Here is a 24,714-nt window from a genome sequence, read left to right as displayed (position 1 = left end):
GTACCCTGTCATGCATCCACAGATGCATCTCAAGCAGGTCCAAACAGGTGATCCTCCCCCTCTATGCAGCACTGGTCAGGCTGCAGCTGGAGTACTGCATCCAGTTCTGGGCACCGCACTTCAAGAGGGATGTGGACAGCATGGAGAGGGTCCAGAGGAGGGCCACTCGCATGATCAGGAGGCAGCAGGGCAGGCCCTATGAGGACAGGCTGCAGGACCTGAACCTGTTCAGCCTCCAGAAGAGAAGGCTGAGGGAGGATCTTGTGGCCTGTTACAAACTAGTCAGGGGGGATCAGCAGGCATTGGGGGAGTCACTGTTCCCCGAGCACTGCCAGGAGTGACCAGGAATAATGGTCACAAGCTGGCAGAGCGTAGGTTTAGGTTAGACATCAGGAGGCGCTACTTCACAGTCAGGGCGGCTAGGATCTGGAACCAGCTTCCAAGGGATGTGGTGCAGGCTCCTACCCTGGGAGTTTTTAAGAGGAGGTTAGATGAACACCTTGCTGGGGTCGTTTGACCCCAGTACTCTTTCCTGCCATGGCAGGGGGTCGGACTAGATGGTCTGTTCAGGTCCCTTCCGACCCTAGAAACTATGAAACATGTATTCTGATCTGTCAAAAATGGGTGAGGGGGGAAATAATCAAATTACATCTTCCTGCCTTCCAAAAGTCATCAGCATACACACTTACATCACCATAATTGTGTCAGGGTACAGAGCCATTAGTTAATAACTTCTTAGTTGCCCGCTCACAAGAGTGGAAGAATTTCTTTCTGAACTTGTAAAACCCCACGATAACATTCATCTGTCTTGAAAGCAATCCCAGTTGAAGAGAAAATAGTAAAGTTTACTCCTGCTTCCCCCCACAAAACTACAAAAAACATGTTCAACTACAGTAGTTTCTATGGGATGATTATTTTTTCCTCAGATAAACATTAGGCTAAATGCAAACATTTTTTCTTTGAGAAAAAGAGTATGGGAAACTTCTTCAAAAGCCTGTCTCAGTGCAACAGATGGTAAAAATTCCACAGAACAAAGTCATGTTAATGCATCACTATAGTGATCTACAGTAGACTACAGACCATAACACCAGGTCCAAGCCATGTGTATTTTTCCACCCTAAGAAAAAATTAGCTCTCAAAGCAAACACCACAACCCAAAAGACACCCACCCATGATTCAACTAAGTGTTTCTAAAAGTGTACTACTAAACTTTAGGGTTGCTGGTCTAAGGACATAGGTAGACAAGGTTCTTTGGGCAAGTGTGATCTCCTTTATTAGCCCACCTAAATAGTTGGAAAAATTGTTCTTTGCAAGCTTTGGGACACAACACCGTTATAGGCATAGGGAGAGTTTGCTGGTGTATTCCCATTCCCTCTGATCTTCAGTGCTATGTATTTGCATATTCAGACCTGCATTTTGCATATTGACTTCTATTTTACCCAGGAGAGCACACATTACCCCAGTAAACTTTCCCTATGCCAGAAGAAGGGCATTTATGCCCGGAAACTTGCAAAGAACAATTTTTCCCAACTATTTAGTTGGTCCAATAAAAGTTTTCGTCTAACCAAAGAATCTTGTCTGCCTACTACTAAACTTGAAATTTAGCATCTCTCTTGCACAGTGGTACTCAGTCTTTTAGTGGCAGGCCACATGCTTGCAACCTGGCTGCACTGCAACCCCATTCTGGTGGGGGTAGAAAGAAAGTTGGCTGCCAGTGTCAGCAGGAGAAAAGAGAGAGCATTTACCTGAGATAAACAACACTTAACCTTGGGGGTGGGGAGAGAAAAAAAGAAAACAGGTAGTGCAGCCAAGGGAATCAGTAGTACTGCACAGGGCAGGGAAGGAGACACCAAACTGAACTGCTTGCCATTGATCCCTTGTGCCATGGGACAGATCAAGTCACTTTGCAGGGGAATAAATCTGACCCATACATTGAGCATCACTAATCCCAACCAATACATTTATCAATTACTATATCCAGGAATTTCTTTAAATAGTCATGTAAGAACAATTATACAGGAAAAACACAACCTTTTTTTCAGCCAGTGCATATTAAAAGTATTTTCTAAAGTCCACCGGGTAAATTGGCAGTGAAAGACGTAATGCTGTTATCCTTTCATTTGGAAATTTATTCAAAGGAAACAATTATTTCAAAACACTCTCCTTTCTAGATTACAGTCTTTCCTATAACCTCATTCAAATTGTAAGGACCAGGAATCGTCTCTGTGCACAAAACCGTTGTATTGGATCAAATAGACAGCAGCAAAGTAGACCGATTCACATGACAAAAAGCATATATATTGTTTTGAACCTGTGAAATTATAAAGTGAAAAACTTGCAAAATTTAGGCATTGGCAGTCATTTGGGCCAATATAGTACAAGAGGAAAGTCTTCCTCAGATAATTGTGTTCGTATTTTGATTAGTACTTTGCATGGCAGTTTCCTTATGACTTATGTGGAAAGGGCAGTCAGTAATTTGGGCCTTCTAATTCTGATGCAGGCAAGATACCAATTTCAAATCAATTCAACAAACAAATCCATTTATTAGAGCAAAATAGCTGGATCACAAAATAACAACATTAAGCAATTACTCCTTACTTCATTAGTAGTAGTAATAATAATAACTGGTTTTGCCATAATCAAATTAAAAGATACCAGGTATGCCATTTTATTATATGGATAATCAGAGAAGCTGTACTTAAAACACTGTATTCACAGGCATCTGCTTCAAGTAAAAAAAGTGTCAGTCAATAAAGCGAGAGCATTTTTTAGAAGGCTGAGCATGCCAATGAAAGATTTCTGTCGTAACAAGCTTGGAAGAAAGAGCAACGTTTGTTCCTATGTTGCCTAGAACATACCTGCAGGGCTGAACAGACCAGACGCTTCATGAGCTCCACTTTCAGCTTCTCAAAACTGAAACATGCTTATTGACCGACGTGTGAAGAGGCATTAGGAAAATGGCATATTGCCGATTTGCAGAAAGAAAGCAACCACCAAAATTCTGGCCCATGACCTGTGGATTATTACGTGTCACTAGTGCCTTAAAGCAACTGTCAGAACCAAGGTAAGAACACAAGAATCCATATGATCATTGCCAGGTTAAGAGCAGCAAGTATACCTCCTTATCTGCTCCACCAAGAGGCTTTTAGGTGGTTAAAAACAATAATTTTTAAAAATCCTGTTTACCTTTCCCACACGGATGCGGTCAGCTTTTTGCTTTCAGCTTCCGCAGTTCCCCTCTATCTGAACAGTGTCATTTTCGCCACCCTCTACTTAGTCCAACTTCCTGGCTCTCAGAAATGAGTACATTGCTGCAAAGTTGGGCTAGCGAGACTCCCCAGGAATGTCTCTCCTATTCAATTAAGCCATTCTTAGCTAGTGCTTTTGCTGGTGTCTGCTGCCAAACTCGATACAGACCAGGGCATGAAGCAGCAGGCTCAGACTTGCTTCTGAGACCTGGTGGCAGGCAGCTTCTGGGAGAGCCTACACCTAGCAGAGAAGGAGTGCTAGCTTTTCATGCGTCAAATCTGCTCTCGCAGGCCGTCTGTCTCCAGTAGGTGACACGGCGCTGCTCCGCAGGACCTTGTTGCATAAGAGGAAGCGTGAGCATGTACACACACACCCCGACTTGCTGGGGCAATGCCAGGTGTGCACACACACACACACACACTCTGACTTGCTGGGGCAAGGTACCCACACAGCCCGGCTGGCGGGTGAAGGGGCCCAGGTTTCACAAGTCCGAACTCACACAAGGGACAAAGCAGCTCTTTCATTTTCCTGGGGCCGGGTCCCCAAGCTGTGGTACACGCACCCCTGGGGGTGGGCAAGACACCCCTGGGCTAGGCGGCCGAAATTGTGCGATGGCGCAACTGGCTCTCGGTATCAGCAGAACTGGCTCGCGGGGGTTAAAACACGGGCGCCCGCCGGTAGCAGGACGCGGCAGCTGGCAAATTAGGCAGCGAGAAAAAGTTGGGGAAGCTCCGGTGTGGCGCAAGCCCGCCGGCTCGGCCCGGCCCTTCCCCGCCGGGCTCTGCGAGCCCCCGGCCCGCTCGGGCGGCGCAGAGGTGCCCGCTGCCCGCGCCGCCCCTCCCCGGGCGACAGGGGCCCCTGGTGCCGCCCCGGGCGCGCTGCATGTGCCCGGAGCGAGGTGCCCCGGCCCGGCCCGCTCCCACCCCCGCGCCCGGATCACCTTGGCGGGAGGCAGGACGCCAGCGACTGTTGCAGCGCGGCAAGCGGAGGAGAGTCGAGCCGAGCCCGCCCCGCCCCGCCCCGCCGGGCTGCGTTTACCCCGCGGGAGGCAGGGCGGCCGCTGCCCCGGCCGGCCGGGCGCGCCCTCCCCGCCTGCCCCCTCGCGGCTCCCCCTGCACCTGCCGCGGCGCAGCGGGAGGGAGGGAGGGAGGGAGGCTGGGCGCAGCCCCGCCGCGGCGGGCAGGGGCCGGGGCCGGGGCCGGGGCCGGGGCAGGAATTTTCCTCTTTCCCGGCGAAGCGCCCGGCTCTGCTTCCCCATTCCCGCCACCAGGAGGCCGGGCACAGCGCCCTGCAGGTGGGGAGGAGCCGGCCTGAGCGGAACCTGCTTCGTACCTCGCTGCCCCTCGGCTGGGCTGCGCGGTCCCTGCTGCCTCCTCTCGGCCCTCGCTGCTGAGACAGCGGCCCTTCTTGTCCCCGTCGGCACGAAGGGGACAACTCCCCGCTCGCAAGTGAGGGGCTCTCGGAAGATGTCCGCCCCCGGCCGCCTGCGAGCACCTACCGCGGGGAGGGCGCTCGGGCTGGCGTCGCGTCCCTCCGCCTCTTTACTCCCTTCGGGTAGGAATCCAACCGCCGGCGAAATGAAACCGACTCGTCCGCCAGCACCGGTGCGTGCTGCTGCGCCCCCGGGCAGGGTTTGCCTCCTGCTTGGCTCATTAGTGCAGCGCTGCTTGGGCCTTGGAAATGCAGAGAAATAATCATAATCATTTGAAAAAAAAAACACCAAACAGCTGGCTTTGAAATGGAAAGATTAAAAAAACAAACCAACAGCTAATTACATTGGTTCCAAACAGGCCTGGTCATGTTTAGGGTCTATTGTTACTGCAAAAGATTGAAGACACACACAAAAAAAGTTTGCCTTTTGTTTGTTCTTTGCCTCTAGCAGCTCTTTAGTCTGGTCTTGTCTGTCTGAGACATTTGGAGCAGCGCTGCTGCATGTCACAAATTGTGACTTTGTAGTTTGTTCCAGTAGTGTGAGTATCTGTATCAAACCAGGACTCAACACAACGAGATGCAATTAAGCCTTTGTTTGCAACATAGTACCTAAAAAGTTGTGAAGAGGCAAGATTAAACTGTTTCAAATTTCATTGCGATTTAATTCGTGTCAGTTTTCCAGGGGTTGTATCATTATTAAAATTAAAAATAATTATTCAGTAAGGCATATTGAAATGCAGTCTAGGCATTTCCCTTTCTCTGTTGCACTCTTGTTTTACAAGAAAGAAGAAAAGATGAAATAGGCCTGATGCCTGTTTTGTTTTGGGGGGGGGTTTGCCTGATCAGTCAGACCACAAATTCCTGGGTATACACACCCTGTATAATCACACATCATAGCAGGCACACCCAATTAATCTGTACTATTTCCTTACACAAAGAAATAAATCATTGATGAGTCAGATGGGCACTCCATGATGCAGTCTTCTCAGAAACTGTGACAAGTGAATCATTTTGAGCTGGAGGTTTCCAAGTCTGGTTCAGGGGTCCTTATGGAAGACCTCCCCGCTACCCAGTTCTAATGACTCCTCAGTCCCATGATTAATTTCTTCTTCCAAATTTCTGAGAACATCAAGAGGGCTTGTCAGGCCCATTGGGCAGTGCCTAATTCTCTAGTAACTAATTTTCCAGTGTCTAATTCTCAGCAATAATACCAGGGTCATGGCAGAGAAATGCAAAACTCTAAACTTCCTGGTTCAGAGATGACACTTTTTATTAGACCAACTAAGAAATTACAAAAAAAAAATATCTTTCTGTGCAAGCTTTTGGGCACACGTGTGCTTCCTCAGGCTCAGGGAAAATTAAGATGGTAAAAGTCCCCATAGGTAGAAGATAAGCTTCATTTTGCACAGAGGAAGCTGAAGACGGATATCTGTTTCTTTGGGTACCTCTGTTCCTCTGTTCAATATTTCAGCTCAACCGTGATGGACACAGTTGATCTCACTAAATGATGATCAGTCCAGCAGTTATTGGCTCCTCTTGTAACATGTATGACATGGACATCTTTTAGATCATGTGCTCTTATAATTAGATTGTCGAGGAGATGCCATTGTTTTGAGTGGGGGTGTTGCCATGTTGTTTTGTTCCTGTCACGTTGTCTGAAGATAGTGTTAATAAGGATAAAATCATGTTCTGCACGTTTACTAAGTAAAAGGATGCCATTGGAATTGGCCTTGCCCACTCATTCCTTCCTTGTGGTGCCCTCCACATCTTAAAGTCCTGGCCAACTCTACCACTGAAGTCTCCAAGGAGGATAATCTTGTCCTGTTTTAGAATGGTAGTCAGGATTTCATCAAAATAAGTATAACATTGATCTTTCTGTTCTTCCTTGGCATTGAATGTTGAGGCATATGCACTGGTAATGGTAGAAATGAATTGTTGGTCACTTAGAGGTTGGGAGTAATTAGGTGCTCATTAATATCAACAGGGAATTCAGTCATTCATCTGATAATCTGGCTCTTAATGCTGAAACCAACACTGTGTATTTGCAGGTTTCCCTTTCCAGGTCATTTGCAGGTTTCCCTTTCCAAAAGAGTGTGTAGCCACCCTCCTCCTCCCTCAGTTGGCCTTCATCTGTATGTCTGGTCTCACTGAGAGCAGCGATATTGATGTCATATTGCCAGAGTTCTTGGGTGGCAATAGCTGTTCTGCATTCAGATCTGTCACCGTTTCGGTTGTATAGTAGGGTTCGTACATTCCAGGATGCAAAAAACATTTTTGTGTTTTGACCCCAGTTAAGGTGATCCCCCTAGAAACGGTTATCCCCTAGGAGCGGGTAAGGTAAAGTGGTATAGCCTATGTTTTGGGCACCTTTTTAGCCCCCTCCCCATGTGGGATGAGCAGAGGTGATCCTAAAAAGGACTGCTCGGTTGAGATTGAAGCTGCCCCATCACCTTCCTATCCCATGTCAAGGGTGAAATGACCCTTGATATGGGACAGGACAAGTCATATGAACATTGTCCATATGCAGATCCGTGACTACGGACTCCCAGAGATCACTTTGTCTGTTCCCGTTACCACTCATTCACTGCTGCAGCACTTCCAGAAGTTAAGAGTATTTGTATTGGTTATTGTGGTAGATGTTGTACCAGTGGGAGAAGCCTGAATATGACTTATTTTAAATGAGGAGGTCATTGCACATTAGCAGAGAAGAAACCTGTCTCTAGTGGCAAGGAGATCCAAGACAGCTGGGGTTACTTCCACTGCAGTCTTCATCCACCTTTGCAGTCACTGAGAAGTATGCCTTCTGCATCTGCCAGCTCCACCATTGAGGTCTTTGTGTTATGATGCACTGCTCTTCGTCTGATACCTCAGTTTTGACTTTACTGCCATGGGTGACCCTACCAGGAGTACAAGACTCCTGAGAGTGTTGCTGTTAGAGTCATTGGTACATGCAAGCCGCTCAACCCCATCAAAGTGGCAGTCTGTGGAATAGGAACATCATTCTAGTGTTTGGCTCAATACCAATTCAGAGTGAAAACTCATCTATTGAAATACTCATAGCACCAATTATAGAAACTCTGTAATGGCAGAGAGAAAAGTAACAATTAGCATAATGTTTCAACACAAGAGTGTGTGTGTGTGGGTGTGGGTGTGGGTGTGTGTGTGTGTAGGGGAGGGAGCTTAAGGAGATGTGTGGCAACAGTGGCAACTGCAAGTGAGAGAGGCACTTTCACCATCTCAGCTGAGGAGGAAGGAGATCATCAGTTCTTAAAGACACTTTGAACTGACCTGTGTATCTTTAAAAAACCTAGAATTCCATGAAGTTTATTAAATGTTAATGACATAACAATAACAAAATAGTTCTCTGTTTAAATGTTTCCAAAAATTGCTGACAAAGGTCTTCTCTCTTGATTTTCCTATTTTTGAGAGGTTCAAAGTGCTGTGCTGACCTGAAAATGCTTATGTAAAAGGAAGTAACAGTAGCCACCTTGCAAAATGGACAAAAAACTACTCTAAATCATAGATTCACAGAAACGTAGGGCTGGAAAGGCACTCTGGAGGTCATCTAATCCAATCCCCTGCCTAAGGCAAGATCATTCCTATCCAAAGCATTCCATACAGATCATTATGTAAGCTAATACTAAAAATATACAACCCTATCACCCAACCACAAGGCACAGCACTCTGACCAACTACAGGTAAAGCAGTGGAACAACAGCAGTCAGTGTCCTGCTGCAGCAAGAGTTATTAAAGTATGCTAAAGAGATCCAAGGAGGAGGGCCATGCCCCCAAACCAGAAAATACTAAAAAGTAGGCCATTGATATTTTCTTTTACTGTAAAGCAGTTATTCTAAGAAAAGTCCTCCCATGATCTCAAACTGATTTGGGAAGGTATTGTTTGATTTTTTATTAATGTGCCAGAGAATTAATTGCATAGTTATCATGATTTCTTTCTTTGTCCATACTCAGAGGTAACATGATTAATCATTTACCTAGAAACATTAGCCCAGGTGACAAATGCTGGCCTAGTGTACTCATAAAGTATTATGTGACACTATATTCCAATATTCCCGTGTGTTATCCAGGCTGACAGTTGTTAGCATAACCATGAAATTCCAGTTTGTATTTTAAAAAAAAAGTACGTCTTTCTAATAAGGTGAGTACGCTGAGTTCCAGCCAACCTACTGAATGTGGATTTTTCATATGAGACATTAAATTAATAAAAAGAAGGTCTTTAGGTTCTGAATAAGCACTAACATCTGTGCCATCTTCTGTAACAGTAAGCATTTATCCAGAAGTCTTTGGGAAAATCTCCACACCTTCACCTCTCCATTAGGCAGTTAGCTGGTGGTTGCTGGCCTCCACCACAGAGCTTGCTGCAGTCCAGAGATTCTGTAGGTAAACAATTTAAATGAAAGATGCTGTAGAAATGTAAAATACCATGTACATTTTATCTATTATTGCCAGTGGTTTGTGCTATTTAAAAATTGAATAAAACGCAAGAGAAAAGAAAGGGATACATATTATAATATTTACTGTATCCCTTTCACAAAGTGAGAAAAGGTGAGTTAGAACTTCACTCATTTGTATGCATCACTTTAATGATGGCATTTCCTGATTTGGAGATGTTTAATCATGAAACTTTAATCTTCTCTTATTATAGTTTTGTGTACAGAAAATGATTCAGATAGCATGGTAGCTGTTTTGAAGAGCATTGTGCAATAGAGGAGTGGAGTATGTGCTGTAGAAGGGTTTTTCCCTCATTAAATTAATTTTATGGTGCATACGTAAATTAGGTGGGAAGCTAAGCTGTCTTCTTCCATTAGCATTGCTTATGCACAAGTTTTCATGTGACAACATAAGGGCTAGAACACTGGACAATTTTATGACTCTTGTCAGATCCTGTAAAACCAATATGTATTTTTCCTATGGAGCACTCAGTAAGCTTACATAGCATCCCAATCAATAGTTGTTGCTTTTTACTGTATTTGCATTCCAGTATCTAGGTGGGGTTTGGGAGAGCATGGAGATTAATGCATTCAGCCACTGAATGCAGTACTGTGAACGCAGGGATAGGTTCTTTTTGCTCATTGAACTTTTACTGTGTTATTAGGTGAGCTGAAGAACATGGCATTCATACACTCTTACATAAATGCTTCATAGTGTTGGGGAACAGGGCCCCAAGGTCACGGTGGGCCGAGCGGGTCGGAACGAAACAGGCAGGATTAGCGGCAAGGAGTCTGAGCGGTACAGGACTTGTGCGGTTTCAAATAAAGTTGATTTATTTACTTACGCTTTTGGAGCGTAGGCAGAGGAACTTGCTTGTTACAGTAAAATAATAACGTATGAACAAGGGAGTCTGTTGGTCCACGGGGTTCTCGAGCCGAGCCCTTGCTTTCTACCCCAAAGGATAGGTGCAGCTGCCCGACCTGATAGTCCCAGGACTGGTCAACAGCTTATTGACTGAGATAACAAACAACAGAACTGTAACACGAAGAACAATGTGACGCCAGTCCAATGTGGATGAATGAGTAGTCGACGGTGATGCCGATGCCGAGGTCGATGCCGAAGGATGTAGTGATGTCGTAGCCGTTGGTTGAGCAGGTTAATCAGGATCGTGGTCAGTCAGATGCCAGAAGCAAGGTCGGTAGCGGGAAGATCAATACACTAAATCAGATCAAAAAATCAATGAAGAACGAATTTTGGAAACCGCACGGTAAGGGGACCGGTGGGCCTAAGGCCCTCCTGAGGAGCAGTCCCTGCAGCCGCAGCCTCTGCTCTCAGGATCCGGTCGATCTCTCCCTGTGAGACAGTCCCTACCAAGGCACCCTCTATTCTCAGGTTGAGTCTCTTCCCTGTCACTCCGGTCTCTCCCCACCAGGGTGAGGGGCTTACAAGTCTTTTAAGGCAACCAGGTAGCCAATCAGGCTGCTTTGTTCTTAGTAATTTCTAGTCTAATTACATCATGCTCTTCAGAGTTGAGCATGTTCACAGTAATAAGCATTTGACTGACAAGCCAGATAGTTGGCAGATTTGAGCACAGCCTTGTCAGAAACTAGGTCAGATTTGATTGACAAGCCCTGAGGTCACACCAGGGGCACATGCTGGGCACCCTGTGGAATTTTCCACAGGCCTCGTCGGCTTGTCTGCGCATGATCAAACTTAACTCTTGTGTTACCAGCATACACCTAAAATTTGGTCCGGACACACAGTTTCATAGTCTGTAGGGTTGGAAGGGACCTGAGCAGATCATCGAGTCCCACCCCCTGCCATGGCAGGAAACAGTACTGGGGTCAAACGATCCCAGCAAGGTGTTCATCCAGTCTCCTCTTCAACACCCCCAGGGTAGGAGCCTGCACCACTTCGCTTGGAAGTTGGTTCCAGATCCTAGCTGCCCTGACAGTGAAGTAGTGCCTGCTGATGTCTAGCCTAAATCTCCCCTCTGCCAGCTTGTGACCGTTATTCCTGGTCACTCCTGGTAGTGCTCGGGGGAACAGAGACTCCCTCAATGCCTCCTGGTCCACTCTGACTAGTTTGTAACAGGCCACTAGATCCCCCCTCTGCCTTCTCTTGTGGAGGCTGAATAGGTTCAGGTCCTGTAGCCTCTCCTCGTAGGGCCTGCCCTGTTGCCTCCTGATCATACGAGTGGCCCTCCTCTGGACCCTCTCCATGTTGTCCACAACCCTCTTGAAGTGCGGCGCCCAGAACTGGACACAGTACTCCAGCTGCTGCCTGACCAGTGCCACATAGAGGGGGAGGATCACCTCCTTGGATCTGCTTGAGATGTATCTGTGGATGCATGACAAGGTGCGGTTGGCCTTCCTGACTGCATCCCCACACTGCCAGCCCATGTTCATCTTGGCATCAGTGATGACTCCAAGATCCTTTTCAGCCTCTGCACTGATGAGAAGGGAGTTCCCCAGCCTGTAGGTATGGTGCTGGTTCTTCCTCCCCAGGTGCATCACCTGGCACTTGTCAGCGTTGAATCCCATCCTGTTCTCATCCGCTCACCCCTGTAACCTGTCTAGGTCTGATTGCAGCCTATTCCTCCCTTCTAGCATGCCCACATCCCCCCACATCTTGGTGTCATCAGCAAATTTGAACAGGGTGCTTTTTACCCCCTTGTCCAAGTCACTGATGAAGATGTTGAACAGTGCGGGCCCGAGGACCGAGCCCTGCAGAACCCCACTGCCCACATCCCTCCAAGTTGAAAATGACCCATCCACCACCACTCTCTGGGTGTGGCCCTCCAGCCAGTTGGCGACCCATTTGACGTTGGAGGTGTCAACATCACAGTCCCCCAGTTTCTTAATGAGAACGGGGTGAGAGACAGTGTCGAAGGCCTTCCAAAAGTCCAGAAAGACTATGTCCACTGCTACCCCTGCATCTAAGGATTTGGTGACTTGGTCGTAGAAGGCCACCAGGTTGGTCTGACAGGACCTGCCACTAATGAACCCGTGTTGGTTGCCCCTAAGCATAATCTCCCCTCCTGGCCCTTCATGGACATGTACCAGAATAATTTTCTCAAAAAGCTTGCCCAGGATCGAGGTAAGACTAACTGGCCTATAGTTTCCCGGGTCCTCCTTCCTCCCCTTTTTGAAGATGGGAACCACATTGGTCCTCTTCCAGTTCTCTGGCACCACACCAGAGCATTATGAGTGCTCGTAAAGCCATGCCAGGGGTCCCACAATGACCTCAGCTAATTCCCTCAGTACTCTAGGGTGGAGATCGTCTGGGTCAGCTGATTGGAATACATCCAGTCTTTCCAGAAGTTTCTCACTAACCCTTGGCCTAAGTGCGCCTCCTCTAGGGCCTGAGGGGGGGCTAGAGTGGGGTGGCTGTTCTGGTCCCTGCTCAGGAAAATGGAGGCACATAAATCATTAAATATGTTAGCTTTGTCGTCTGATGTGACGACCAAATTTCCTAGTGTGTTCTGCAGGGGCCCTACATTACCTGGAACCTTCTTTTTGCCCCCTATGTATTTAAAAAAGGACTTCTTGTTGTCCTTGATCCGGAAAGCTAGTCCCAGTTCCATCTCTGCTTTGTCCTTCCTTACTGCCCCCCTGGATCCCTGAGCAACCGCAGTATAATCCTCCCCTCCCTTCCATTGGGTGTATGCCTCCCTTTTAGCTAGGAGACATTCCCGGATACTTTTGGTGAGCCATGGGGGCTTTTGCACCCTCCTGCCCCCTTTTATCCATGTTGGGATTTACCTCCCTTTGGGCTTGGAGGATCGTCTCCTTAAGGAGCGACCGTTCTTCTTGGACACCTGGCTCCCCTCCCCTCCCCTCCCTCCAGGACCTCAGTACTTCCCCAACTGCTCTCCTTATCTCCTTGAAGTCTGCCCTCCTGAAATCTAGGGCTGCTGTCTTGCTGTAGGTCTTTGCCACCTTGCACCAGATGGTGAATTCCAGCAGGCGATGATTGCTCTTGCCCAGGTGGTTGAGCACCTGCAGCCCCCTCACCAGGTCGTCGCCGGTGGCCAGCACCAGGTCCATCAAGGTGTCTCCCCTGGTGGGGCTGTGCACCTCCTGGGTTAGATGGAGGTCCTGCATTCTGGCTAGGAACCTATGTGAGCAGTCAGACCAGGCTGACTGCTCTTCCCAGGAGATGTCTGGAAAGTTCAGGTCACCCATGATGACCACATCCTTTGTAACAGTCCACTTTTCTGTAGAGTTCAAAACAATTTACCAAGCAGTTAAGCTTCAGAATATTTCTATAAAGTGGCTAGTATATTATTACCATAGTTACTCAAAACCAAGACAAGAGTTTTTTTTCCTCATTTAATACAGAGAATAATGCCCCTTGTCTTGGGCTCAAGTACAATGTAGTGGGGTTGGACTGGCAGCTGCTGCAGCTCCAACTCCTGCCTGACCCAAGGTCAGGGTCAGAGCTGCAGCTGCTGCCTATCCCCTTCCTCTTTCTGCTTGATTCCCCCACTACTTACTTCACCACTGCCTGCTCCCCCTGCTACCTCCCCCACTGCAGCAGTGGCAGCATCTACACATGCGGCCCTATTAGGCCACAGGAAACTAATTACATCCACAGTAGGTTAGTATTTGTAAATACAAGTACTATGCTATGGCAGCATTATTTGATGTGCCACAACTCACACATACATGCTGATGGAGCTGGCTGGGGCACAAAGGTGCTGCAATGAGAGGGCTACTAGCCAGGGCTCCTCCAGCCCAGCTCAACATGCTGTGGTCCTTTCCACATGTGTAAATGTAGCATCCAGGAGCAATAAACTCATATAACTATTGGAGTAACTAGGGGCAAACCTCCTGAGTGCTCACTTGCAGGGACAGAGTGGGGGACCATGGCAGAAAAAAAAGAGGGGCTGTCACCGCATCTGTACAAGCATTCTGGCAGCAGTGATGGCAACTGGAAGTCATTTCTGCCTCCGTGAGTGGCAGCAGCCCCAGGTACCCAGCCACCTTGTTATGCCACTTCCTGCAAGGTTAGTTAAACTGAAGCAAAAACATCATCATTGGGATTGGCATCTGGGGTATTTTTCTGCAGCTGCAGTGGTTGGCAGACTATTATTACCATAATATTTATCATTAGCTTTGTCCTTTTAAAGTGCATAGGTTCAAAATGTGATGTAGGTTTTACTGGCAACCTGCACTAGTAGCTTTCTTACTGGTAACCTGCACCCATGCAGAATTAGACAGTGTTATTCTTCTTTTGTTGTGCACACATAAGGGCAATGATGTTACATTTTTAACAATATTTTTGGCAGAACCCAGCAAAGAAGCTCATTAACATTTGGTGCAACCAACTACGGGATCAGGATCTAGTTCTCAGAGGGCTGTTCATACTTGATTTTTAAGGTGAGAAGGTGTATAACAAGGATTGGTATGGCTACTCCTATGCAAAGCAAAAGTGAAGAGTCCAGATTTGACCTGGACAAATCCATAGAAACAAAGCTACAGCAAGTCATCAATTTAACAGAAGAATATTATTTGACATTTATATTAAAATGGAGACTTCATTCTTCAGTTAGACCTGTACAGATGTGGTTCACATGTGTTTTCAATCAAGTCTCATTGCCGTAAGTGTGGCTATGTAAGAGTTTGCACCAATCAGAAATCAGGCCATAAAATCTTTTTATGTAAGAGGACCAGAAAATAATAGGACATCTGATATTATAACACAGGAAATATGACTATCAATATACTCTGCATGTGGTACTTCTTGTTTGAATACCAGTACTAGGAACATGGTGACTGATGGCTTTGCTGCCATCTCCTGTATTTCACTCACAGTTATAAACAGGGCTGAACTTACAGGTGGGTAACCACCCAGGCGCTGTTGTCAGGGGTGCCACACACATGCACATGTGCACACACACACACGAGCAGCCAACACTTTCTCCCTATCCTGCCCTAGTTAATCCCTGCCCGAGGCAGGAGGAGTAGCACCCAGCCCAGCCTGCATACCCACTGTCAGCTGTTGTTCAGGAGAAGCCAGCTGGGCACATGCAGGTGGGGTGGTGCCTGCTCCAGTCCATCCACCTTGCTCCTGTACAGCAGCAGCAGTGCTCCCCGACACAAGTCTCCCAACCCAGCCCAGCATCTCCCCCTGGGACTTTATTTTGAAAACTACTTTATTTCTGCTACTAGTAGTACATACTTAAACTCAAAGAAAGGATTCCAAAATACAAGTTTGCCCAAGGTGCCATTTCCCCTAAGGCTGGCCCTGGTTATAATAAATGACAGGTCCTTGTTTGTACCAAGGAAGAATTTAATTCTCTGATCTGGCTTTTTTTTTCCTTCATTACAAAAGACAAGAATGGCAATGAAATCCTCCTCTAACATGTTACTGGGACATTAATAGCTTCCTTGTTTTAGAGTTCTTGGGCAAGGGACAGAGAATATTATCACAACTTACCCAGTGAGAATTTGTTGTTAGGCACTCAAAGGTGGCATTGTGAAGTGCTACTGAAAGAAGCACTGCTCCTTTACAAGAATTCTTTTCTGCATACTGCTCACATGACCACGGAAACCAGCAAAAACCTTGGAACTGCGGTCCTCCCTGAGATCACACTTGCAAGCCTGACTGTGTTCCAAGTAACTGCCAGCTGTTTGTTCCTCTGAAGGAAGCCTTTGGAAGAAAGAAGATTCAAGTGTAAAATGAAGTTCAAGGGGTTTGAGGAGCATCCAAAATTTTATTTGACTAGAATAGTATTCTCAGCCAGGATACTGGGGCACCAGGGGGTGTAGTGAGATTCTTTTAAGGGTGCTGTTAGTTACCATGCAACATTAGTGTAACCTAGGCCCCTCTCTAATTGAAGGGATCAAAGCAGGTGCACATGCACTGTGGGAGGTGCAGGGACTCTCCTCCCATATAGATCAGAGCCAGACCACCAATGGGGGCATATACCTTTTAATACTGGGAACATAACAGACATAAATCAGAGGGTATACTGGACACTACAATGCCCCAAGGGGGCAGGATTCAACAAAGGTTAGACACTTACAATCATTGACAAAATAGGGTTAACAAAATATAAAATTCAAACAGCAGATCAAACAATATGGGCTGGTGAAATATACAAAGGGCACAAAATGCAAAATGTCAAATGACAAGGAAACATAGGGCCTTGGTACCTGGAAGGGGAGAAAACACTATGGCCCCTTTCCACTGAAAGAAGAGATGCTTTTTGTATCTTACTCACCCCAAATGAGACTTGAACCCAGAACTCCTACACAGTAGGCAGAAATGCTGCCACACAGCCACCACCAGCTAGCAGTTTGGCTCTTCCCAGAGCCTGGCCTTACATTAAGCTGCCTGGCCTCTGGGGGAGCTGGAAGCAGAGCTGGGAACCCCTCAGGTCATTGCTCAGATCCTGGCTGGAGCAGGGGCTGAAGCCTCTCCTGCTGGCTGCAGCTTCTCATAGGGGAGCCCAGTGGGGAACCTCTCCTACCAGCTGCACACGGTGCTGCTGAGGGTCCCACTGCTGCCTGCAGGTCCTGCTCTTTCAGGCTCTTCTGGTGATCTGCTCCTGGCTCAGCTCTGTGAAGCTCCTTCCTTGTTGTCTCTCTCCTGAGTCAGCCCATGCTGCCCCTTTTATTCCCCTCCCGGGCCATTGGGTCTCCAAGGGGCCAATTGGGACACGGGGGGCGGGGAGTCTCTGGGGCCTGACTGGTGTGGAAAGGGAATCCCAAGTTCTCCAATCATCTTTTGCCCTTTCAAAACCCCTGGGCTAGGTCACTGCCAGCCAGCCTGTCACATTAGCACTATTAGATGTGCAAAGCCCTACACAATTTACAAGAAAAACAAAGAAGCCATGTTCACACACGCACTGGTATGCACTTGTAGTGGCATAAATAGTGCTGGTAATTTGTGCCACAGCCCATGCACCTGAACGTGTGCTTTGTCATGTGACAAACTGTGCCACTTTGGGCAATTTGCCCTAGCCCAGCTCTTCCTGACTCTTCAGCCAGGGGGAGCTGAAGGCTGGGGCCAGCACCTGTGCTTGCCCCAGCAATATAAACTGCTTTTTCAAAAATAGTGACAATACTGACATTCCTTAGGTCAGCAGAAATTTTAAAATGGTGGCCTGGTGTGCAGGGCCACCTGCTCTTAGGAGCTTCTCAGGCCCAGCCAGTTGGTGTCTAGGAATACTAGCCCCCCTGTGCCAGCTGGACTGCCATGGCAGCCCTGACCTAGAGGGGACCCTGCACCCTGTACCCACTGCAGCAGTCTGGCAGTGGGGATTGCCACCTTGCTGAAACCTGCTGCCATCTGCTACAGCCCATCCCCTCAGACCTGCGGCCTTAGATTGCATCCAGCCATGTGTGCATCACAGTACATCCAATGGCAGTAGTAGCAGAGCTGACCAGCCAGGGACATTGTTGCAGGTAAGAACCACCCTTTCTGATGGTAGCATGTGGGAGCCAGAGTGTGTAAGGCCATCAGCATCCATCTGCAGGCCCACCCACTTAGGGTCACCATATTTCCAGCATTAAAAAAGAGGACACTTGGGAGAGGAAGGGGAGAGGAGGTGGGGGGGAGGGGCATATATTTGTGGGGGGAGCGATATGCCCATGTCCTGCCTCTGCCTAAGCCCTTGCCCCCCCCCGTGATCCTGATGCCCCTCACTCCTGAACTACAGCCCCCTGCCTCCAGCCCTGTCAGACCCCTCACTCCTAAACCACAACCTCCTGCCCTGCAGAGCTGCCGCAGAGAGCTTCGCACTCTGGACCTGCAGCCCCCGTCCCCCCAGCCCTGCTGCCCAAGCAGCACACCAGCCAGCTCTCTCTCTCTCTCTCTCTCTCTCTCTCTCTCTCTCTCTCTCTCACACACACACACACACACACATCTCTCTCTCTCTCTCTCTCTCTCTCTCTGGCTTGTCATGACCCCCAACAGCCAATCACCTTGCCCACTGCTCCCAGTCCCATGGAGCAATCCTGGGAGAGCAGAGGAAGAGCAAAAAACCTGGCCATTTGCTCTTATTTTAAAAACCCACTCCAATGCAGCAGAAGGTGCTAAAAAAGAGGATACATCTGGGAAAACCGCCAGCCCAGGGGCTTCCATCCCTGCCCATGGCCAGGGCTGCAACAACTTAGGTGGTGTGGTTGTTGTGAAAACAAAAGAAACTTTATTCCCTCTCCCCAAAACTTCCCCAAAACCAATAGCTCCACATTCCAAAAGTACCCCAGACGAGACCCTCCACAACCCCTCTATCCCCCTACCCTGCTTCACAAACCCATTCCAAATCAGAAATAAATGGCAACTATTTACACAAGCACCAAGGGGAAGAGAGAGGGTGCTTAGGGGCAGGGGAAAAACAGGTGAGGAGGCACAGGGAGGAATCAAGTTGGTGGTCCCTTAGCCCTGTGTGCCACCACCCTATGGGGGCCATGCCAACATGGCCGGGGCCCTGGCTGCTCTGGGGAGAAGGGCAGGTGTGCCTTCTCAGAAGCAAATGCCTCAGACCAGGAAGTGGAGAGGCAGGAGTGGCACTCTGTGGCTGCGGTGGGCCTGTGGGCCCTGCTGGAGTGCCAGCTGAACCACCAGCCAGGCAAAATGCTCCTAGCTGGGCCCTGCCCCTGGTGGGTGCCATGGGCTAGCTGTGGTGGCCAGGCACCTGTGCAGAGGCTGGCCTCAGCTGGGGCACAGCAGCAGAAGTGGCTGGGGTGGGGATAGCAGCCAGGAGCTGCTGCAACACCCTGTGCTCCTCCTGGACAGCAGAGGCCTGCAGTTGCTTCAGCTCCTCATAGGCGTCCCAGACCAGCTTTCACTTCTCTCTTATCTCTGTAACCAGCTGCTGTAGGGCCACCCTCCTGGTCCACCTCTCCTCCAGAACAAGGGCCTGGTCATGGCAAGAGGGGCAGAACTTGGCCAGGACCTGCTGGCAGTATGCTTTGTCCTCCTGAGGCATGTCCGCTCTGTCAGGAGCAGCTCTTCCTGGATACTGTCCCAGCATGTGCATTGCTCCCAGCACAGGCAGTGCATCTGGATGGCCCCTGGAGTGCCTGAGAGAGGGCGGGTGGCTTCAACGCACTGGACAGTGGCCTCTCCCCTAGCAGATGTGCTGTTTGTAGAGCAGCAGGGGCACAAACAGCATTAAAGACACCTGGCTGGCAGCCAGAGCATCAAGCTGGAGGACCAGGCCTCCATTTGTCCCAGCACACACATTTTTTTGCAGGTTTTGTGCCGTTATTTTTTCTGGTGCTTCTTTTTTACTACTGGGAAGTCCTGGTAGCATGTTGACTCCACGCTGGAAATTAGCAGCGCACCACATGTTTTAACATTTACCGCATGTGGTTTGTGGTTTCATACATGAGATTTCAAATAGAAATCCATAGTGTCAAATATATTCTGACATGCTGTGGCCTTGTGCATTCTTTGTAAGAGAAGAATTGCTCTGTTATTTCCATAGTGAAAAAAAACCCAAGTGAAATTAGATTTTGAAATGAAGCACTACTGAATTAAGAAAAATTAGGGAACAGGTGCCTTTAAACTAAAAATGTTGAGACCCCTGGGCTAGAATAACAGCCTTAGTGAGACAATGGCAGAAGAACAGGGGGACTACTTAGAAAAGTATGCAATGATTGATTCATTTATACTATAATACATGTACATTAGCATCATTTCCTATTAGTTTTTTATTGACCTCATAAAACTAAGTTTTAGTAGCTTTTAGTTATGTGGTAGATAGTCTTTGGGCTGGTTATCTGCACAAAACTGTATTTCACCCCAGTGAAAAAAGAAATCCCTGTTTTTAAAATAACGTCATTGACAGGCTGCCTTTTAATGCTTTTATTTCATGGACGAATTTATTCTTTCAGCATATGATATAATACAGCAGCCTTACCATGCAAACACTTACTACGGGGTTAAGTACTTACTAATTTTAGTTCTACTGAAGTGGCTTGTCACAGTAACCACACTTGCACAAAGGAGTAATGAATGCAGGAGAAGGCCCTTAATATTTATTTTCTTCTTTATTTCTCCTTTTCTTAACATGTATATTGCAGACATTTACATATTTTGTGATCTTTTGTCTTGTTGGGACATATTCTGGAGTAATGTAATAAGTTCCATGATGATTAATATGGGATTTGTTAAACCATGCATTTATAATTGCTAGCATTATTTTCGATTCACGTAATCTTTTTGGTGCTGGGAGTACCAGGATAAACATTTTACCAGGTTGAAAGCTATGATTTACAGGTTATATTAACATGAACATGAAACAATGTATTTGGGAATCAGTTAATTAGTAGGGTGGTGCTGCTACAGAACAACTCCTCACATAAAAACATTAGGAAGCTTTAAATGATGCAGAGCCATGAGTAATTTAAGATAATACCATTGCTCAGCGGTGCATATGCCCTGCAGTATCCAATTGCAATGCTAATTATGTTTTTAAAATGTTTTGTCTACACTTTCAGAAGCATAACCAGTTCAGTCACAAGTTGTTACAACAAAGCATAGATAAGATGCAGTTTTCAACAAATGAATTCAGAAGCAAAACAAGTTATTAATAAATTATATTAATATCCTGAAGTTACAAATTGTAAGCATTCATATATAACTCAAGCAGTACACCGTGAAAAAAATGTAACTTTGTAAATACTTAGGATTTCAGAATAATCATCAAAAGTAAATACCATAAAAGATCCACATGTGGTACTTAGGAATTGTTTGAAGTACTGGCAATGCATTCAACTTACATCATGTTTACCTATTCTAATAAAACAAACACTGTAGGAAACTTCTCTCTCTCCACTGGAGGTAAAGGCTTTAGGGCTAGATGGATGAATAAACTTAGGCTCCTAATGCTGGGTATTAAAACTAGTAATATTTAGGTGCCTTGATTCCAGAAGAGAATTCAGAGGTCTCAGCTAGATGCCTAGGCTCCCTACGTAGTACATGGGGAGTTAGGCATCTTGGAAAAGGGTTTACACTGACTAGGGAGCTGTCTAAGGCCATAAAAATACTTATGATAGAGGGCATGGCTTAAGCTAGTAGTTCTCAACCTTTCTTGGCTTAAGGCATCCATCATTAGACTCTAGGCCCCCTTCGGAAAATGCCAGCTTTTAGCTTTCACTTAGTTTATAATACAGAAAAAATAGTAGAGCAATGCTTCTGTTGCAAAGAACTGAGAAAGATAGCATTAGTCCAGATAGGAATCCATAACGCCAAAACCAATTAAAGATATCTTGTTTCATTTTGTGAATCACATCTAGGGGTTTGAATATCTAACCGTGCTAATACTCCACAGGGTGTCATATCACCCTAGTTGAGAATGTCATTCTGTTGCATATAGGGGCCTAAATTTGGGCTGGAAAACATTCCTCCTTTTACTTATGATTCACAGTCCTTAAATGTCTCCTGAAGGGTGGTGCCAAAGCCTACTTAATAGCAAAATGTCTAATGAGGAAAAACTTTTATAGTTCATTATAAGTCTTACTTATCATTAAGAGGACCATTTCTTGGCATTCCTTTGAATTCCTGCAGCAAACAGAAAGTACTTGATATGAAAATTCATCCAAATCCAAATCTTTAGGAAGGACTGAAATCATCTCTTGAATGTTCACTCAGTCTTCTCAGCTGTGTGAAGTGGGACATTGCAGCACAGGGAGACTGCATATGCCTCCAGCTATATCCTGCATGTGGAAACATAAGATGGGATGTAACAGGGAGCAATGTGAATTTGTAATGCTCTGAATTACTGGTGCTGAGAGGAAGAGAATTAAGCATTTTGTTAAATCCTTCTCTGTTTGTTAACCCTCCCAGCCAGCCTACCTTTAACCCAGCAAGTTTTATTTTCCAGAGATCTCTCGAAGTAGTACTAGAAACCAGAGCTGACAATCTGATTAGAAACTGAAAATTTCATTTGGAGACTTATCTTTAGTTATACATTAACAGCAAGTACATAATTTAATATAAAAGAAAATAAATCACATTAGTTGTGGCTTTGTGAAAGCAATATTTAAGAAGACTTGTAAATTCTAATGAGCCATGAAAGTACGATATTTTTTAATATTAAGATAGCGCTCACATCCAAAAGTATCATTTAATTTTATGAGAAATCTTATAGACATTAAAAAATACTGTGCAAAGGGATTAAAGAGTTCTACCTCATCCAAACAGAATATACAGTGACAAATGAAGACCTTTTTCCATAGATCCCAAATACCCACAACTCCAGTTCAGCACCTCTTTGGGAAATTAATTTATTGGCCCTACAGACCCCTTCCATTCATATGTTCCTATATCAGGCCCTGAAGTTCATACGAGGCCACTGTGATCACATGTAATTAATAGACCTCCTTGCAGTTTTAAAACTTTTTTCCTATGAATCTCTTTTCCAAAATAAAAACAAACATTTCAAATAAGGATAGTCTGTCCCTGGCAGTGGAACAAGCCAATGGCCGTTGCAATATTCAGTCACCCATGCCTGTACTGATTGAGCAGTCTTTGGGGATTCTGTAATAAACCCAGTAAACATACACATTTACCTCATGTACCAAGATTTTCTTGTACATAATTTTGAAGGCAAGAAACTTCTGGGAAATTTCTGTGCAGAGATTATAGTGCACAAAAAACATTTGTAAAAGGTGACTAGACTGCCAAACCCCTTTGCTCCCATGGGAGCTGGGTGTCTAAATATTCCTTTGAAAATCTTTCCCATGGCTTTTTTGGCTCTTCATACAACAAGAACAGTAAAGAGAGACCACACAGGCAGAGCTGGTTTCCCAAATAACTCTGTTTCAAGAAGTACACATATATGCCAGGCCTAGCAACATACATACTGCTGTTCTGATTGATTTCCGTTTACTTCTAAAACATAGATCATTATATTGTATACTGTATAAAGGTGTATTCCTCATTTTTATATATTGCTTTACTCATGTTGCATACGTGTGCGCGTGCGCGCGCACACACGTATAAGTTCACAAAAGATGGGATAAGCCAGACACCGGATGCATTTATTAAGCATCCCACAACTATGTAAAACAGAGAGGAAGATAACAGGTTCTGCTTCAGGCAGCTAACATACTGAATATGGAAATGAATAGTCACTATAAAGTGTGTTGGGTGCCTCATGGAAGTAGGTTATCTTAGGGCTCAAACAATGAAATTGCAGTGACTTATCCAGAAACAGGGTCTTACCACAAAGTAGCTTAATGAAGTCCCTTAATGAAGCATAGGCATAGTGTCTCAGTTTAGATTTTACTTACTGTAGTAGGGTAGGAGCAGACAGAGATTTCCCGCCTGCCAGTTCCTCTGTAGTAAATTCCTCTCCCTTTTAACTCACTGCAAACTGAGTGTTTGTTCATACTTTCATTGTAGCATAGAAGTTTGTCTGCCCCCTCCATCCTCCCTCCCCCACACATTTTTACTTGTAACATATAGATGCCAGGATTTAAACAATCTCAGAGGATAGCAATGGTTAACTTTAGAGTAAAGTGGAAAAACATAAAAAAAACAAACAGATGAACAAAGTCGTTTTAATAAGAATTGCTAGGGTAACAAACTGCTTTATTTTTATATTACTTTAATAATTAAAGATCAAGATGAATAATAAAAGCTACATATTTAGAACATAAACAGTCTAGATAAAAAAATCAAGGAGTAAAAAATTCAGATGTGATTTTATTTACTTTAAATCCACTTTTCTTTTAATCTAATCCTATTTGAAATAAAATGTGAAAGTATGTCAATTTAGTTTCTATTAATCATTTAATTAAATAAAATAACACTTAAAAGTACATTGTTGTTTGCTCATGTTTTAGAGTCAAACCACTGACCTGAAAGAAGTCATTGGCTAAGCTCTTAAAACCTGCTATCGGAAGTCTCTTCTTGAAGGTGCAAAGGGAATCTTTTCTAAATTTCATTTCATTCAAGTAGCTCAGTGACACAATGAACTTGCTCAAAGCTGAGAAAACAACTAGAAGTAGGAAAAGCTGGAAACTTGCTCCCCCAATCTATTAAGGAAAGTGATATTTGAGAACATGAGTTTTACTTGTTCCAGAAACTTGAAAAATATGGAGACCAGAAACAAGTGATTCAGTTGACTAAAGTCAGGTAATGCTTTCTTTGTCTCACAAATCAGTTTGCTTTACATACCAGGCAGGTTTGAATAAACTTACTTTTTTCCTTCTCATATATATAAACATATTTAAGGTAGTTTTTCTTAATTAATACATACAGTGTGTTGTACATTAATTGAATACCAATTTCCAGCTTGATGTAAACATCATGAATAAAAAATTAAACATCATCTAGTAAATATAAAATAGGTCATTTATGACTTTCTAACATAAATGTAAACATTCAGAATCTGAATACTTGTTAAGCTTAAATAAACACACACAGATGGATATATTTTTCCAGTTAGCAAAATGTATCAAATTAGTATACAGGTTCTATTTAGTTGCAAATCAGCTTGATTTAATGATTATATCAATAAATGTGAAATCAATCTTTTCCTTTCTTTAGTAAAAGAACTAAAACAATACAAGTGCACTTAGAGTCAAGGATGTAAAACAAGGTTTTCTTCCTGCTTGC

General features: G+C 45.4%; 1 protein-coding gene, 1 long non-coding RNA gene and 1 pseudogene across 2 annotated transcripts in view; all 3 read right to left on the bottom strand.

The window, feature by feature from the left end:
• The window catches only part of COBLL1 (cordon-bleu WH2 repeat protein like 1), a 158,221-nt gene extending 151,288 nt beyond the window's left edge, over window positions 1-6,933 (bottom strand). Inside the window, exons 1-2 of the mRNA XM_090041717.1 lie at window positions 6,829-6,933; window positions 4,190-4,743 (exon numbers count right to left, since the gene is read on the bottom strand). Coding sequence (XP_089897843.1) covers window positions 4,190-4,743; window positions 6,829-6,933 — 659 coding nt within the window. The remainder of the gene's footprint in view (window positions 1-4,189; window positions 4,744-6,828) is intronic.
• A 2,000-nt stretch (window positions 6,934-8,933) lies between these two features.
• On the bottom strand, window positions 8,934-24,075 carry LOC149867531 (uncharacterized). The gene is made up of 5 exons (XR_016441635.1): window positions 23,955-24,075; window positions 21,611-21,806; window positions 15,574-15,786; window positions 9,974-10,347; window positions 8,934-9,072 (listed from the first exon to the last, which is right to left on the bottom strand). It is a non-coding gene; the product is annotated as an uncharacterized LOC149867531 (long non-coding RNA).
• Window positions 18,504-20,875, bottom strand: LOC149867532 (uncharacterized; annotated as a pseudogene).
• Window positions 24,076-24,714: the final 639 nt, after the last annotated feature.

Source organism: Crocodylus siamensis, chromosome 4 (genome assembly GCF_052110815.1).
Source record: "Crocodylus siamensis isolate JL-2025a chromosome 4, ASM5211081v1, whole genome shotgun sequence".
Lineage (NCBI taxonomy): Eukaryota > Metazoa > Chordata > Crocodylia > Crocodylidae > Crocodylus > Crocodylus siamensis.
Note: the sequence above shows the minus strand (reverse complement) of the source record. Positions and strands in the feature narration are given on the sequence as shown.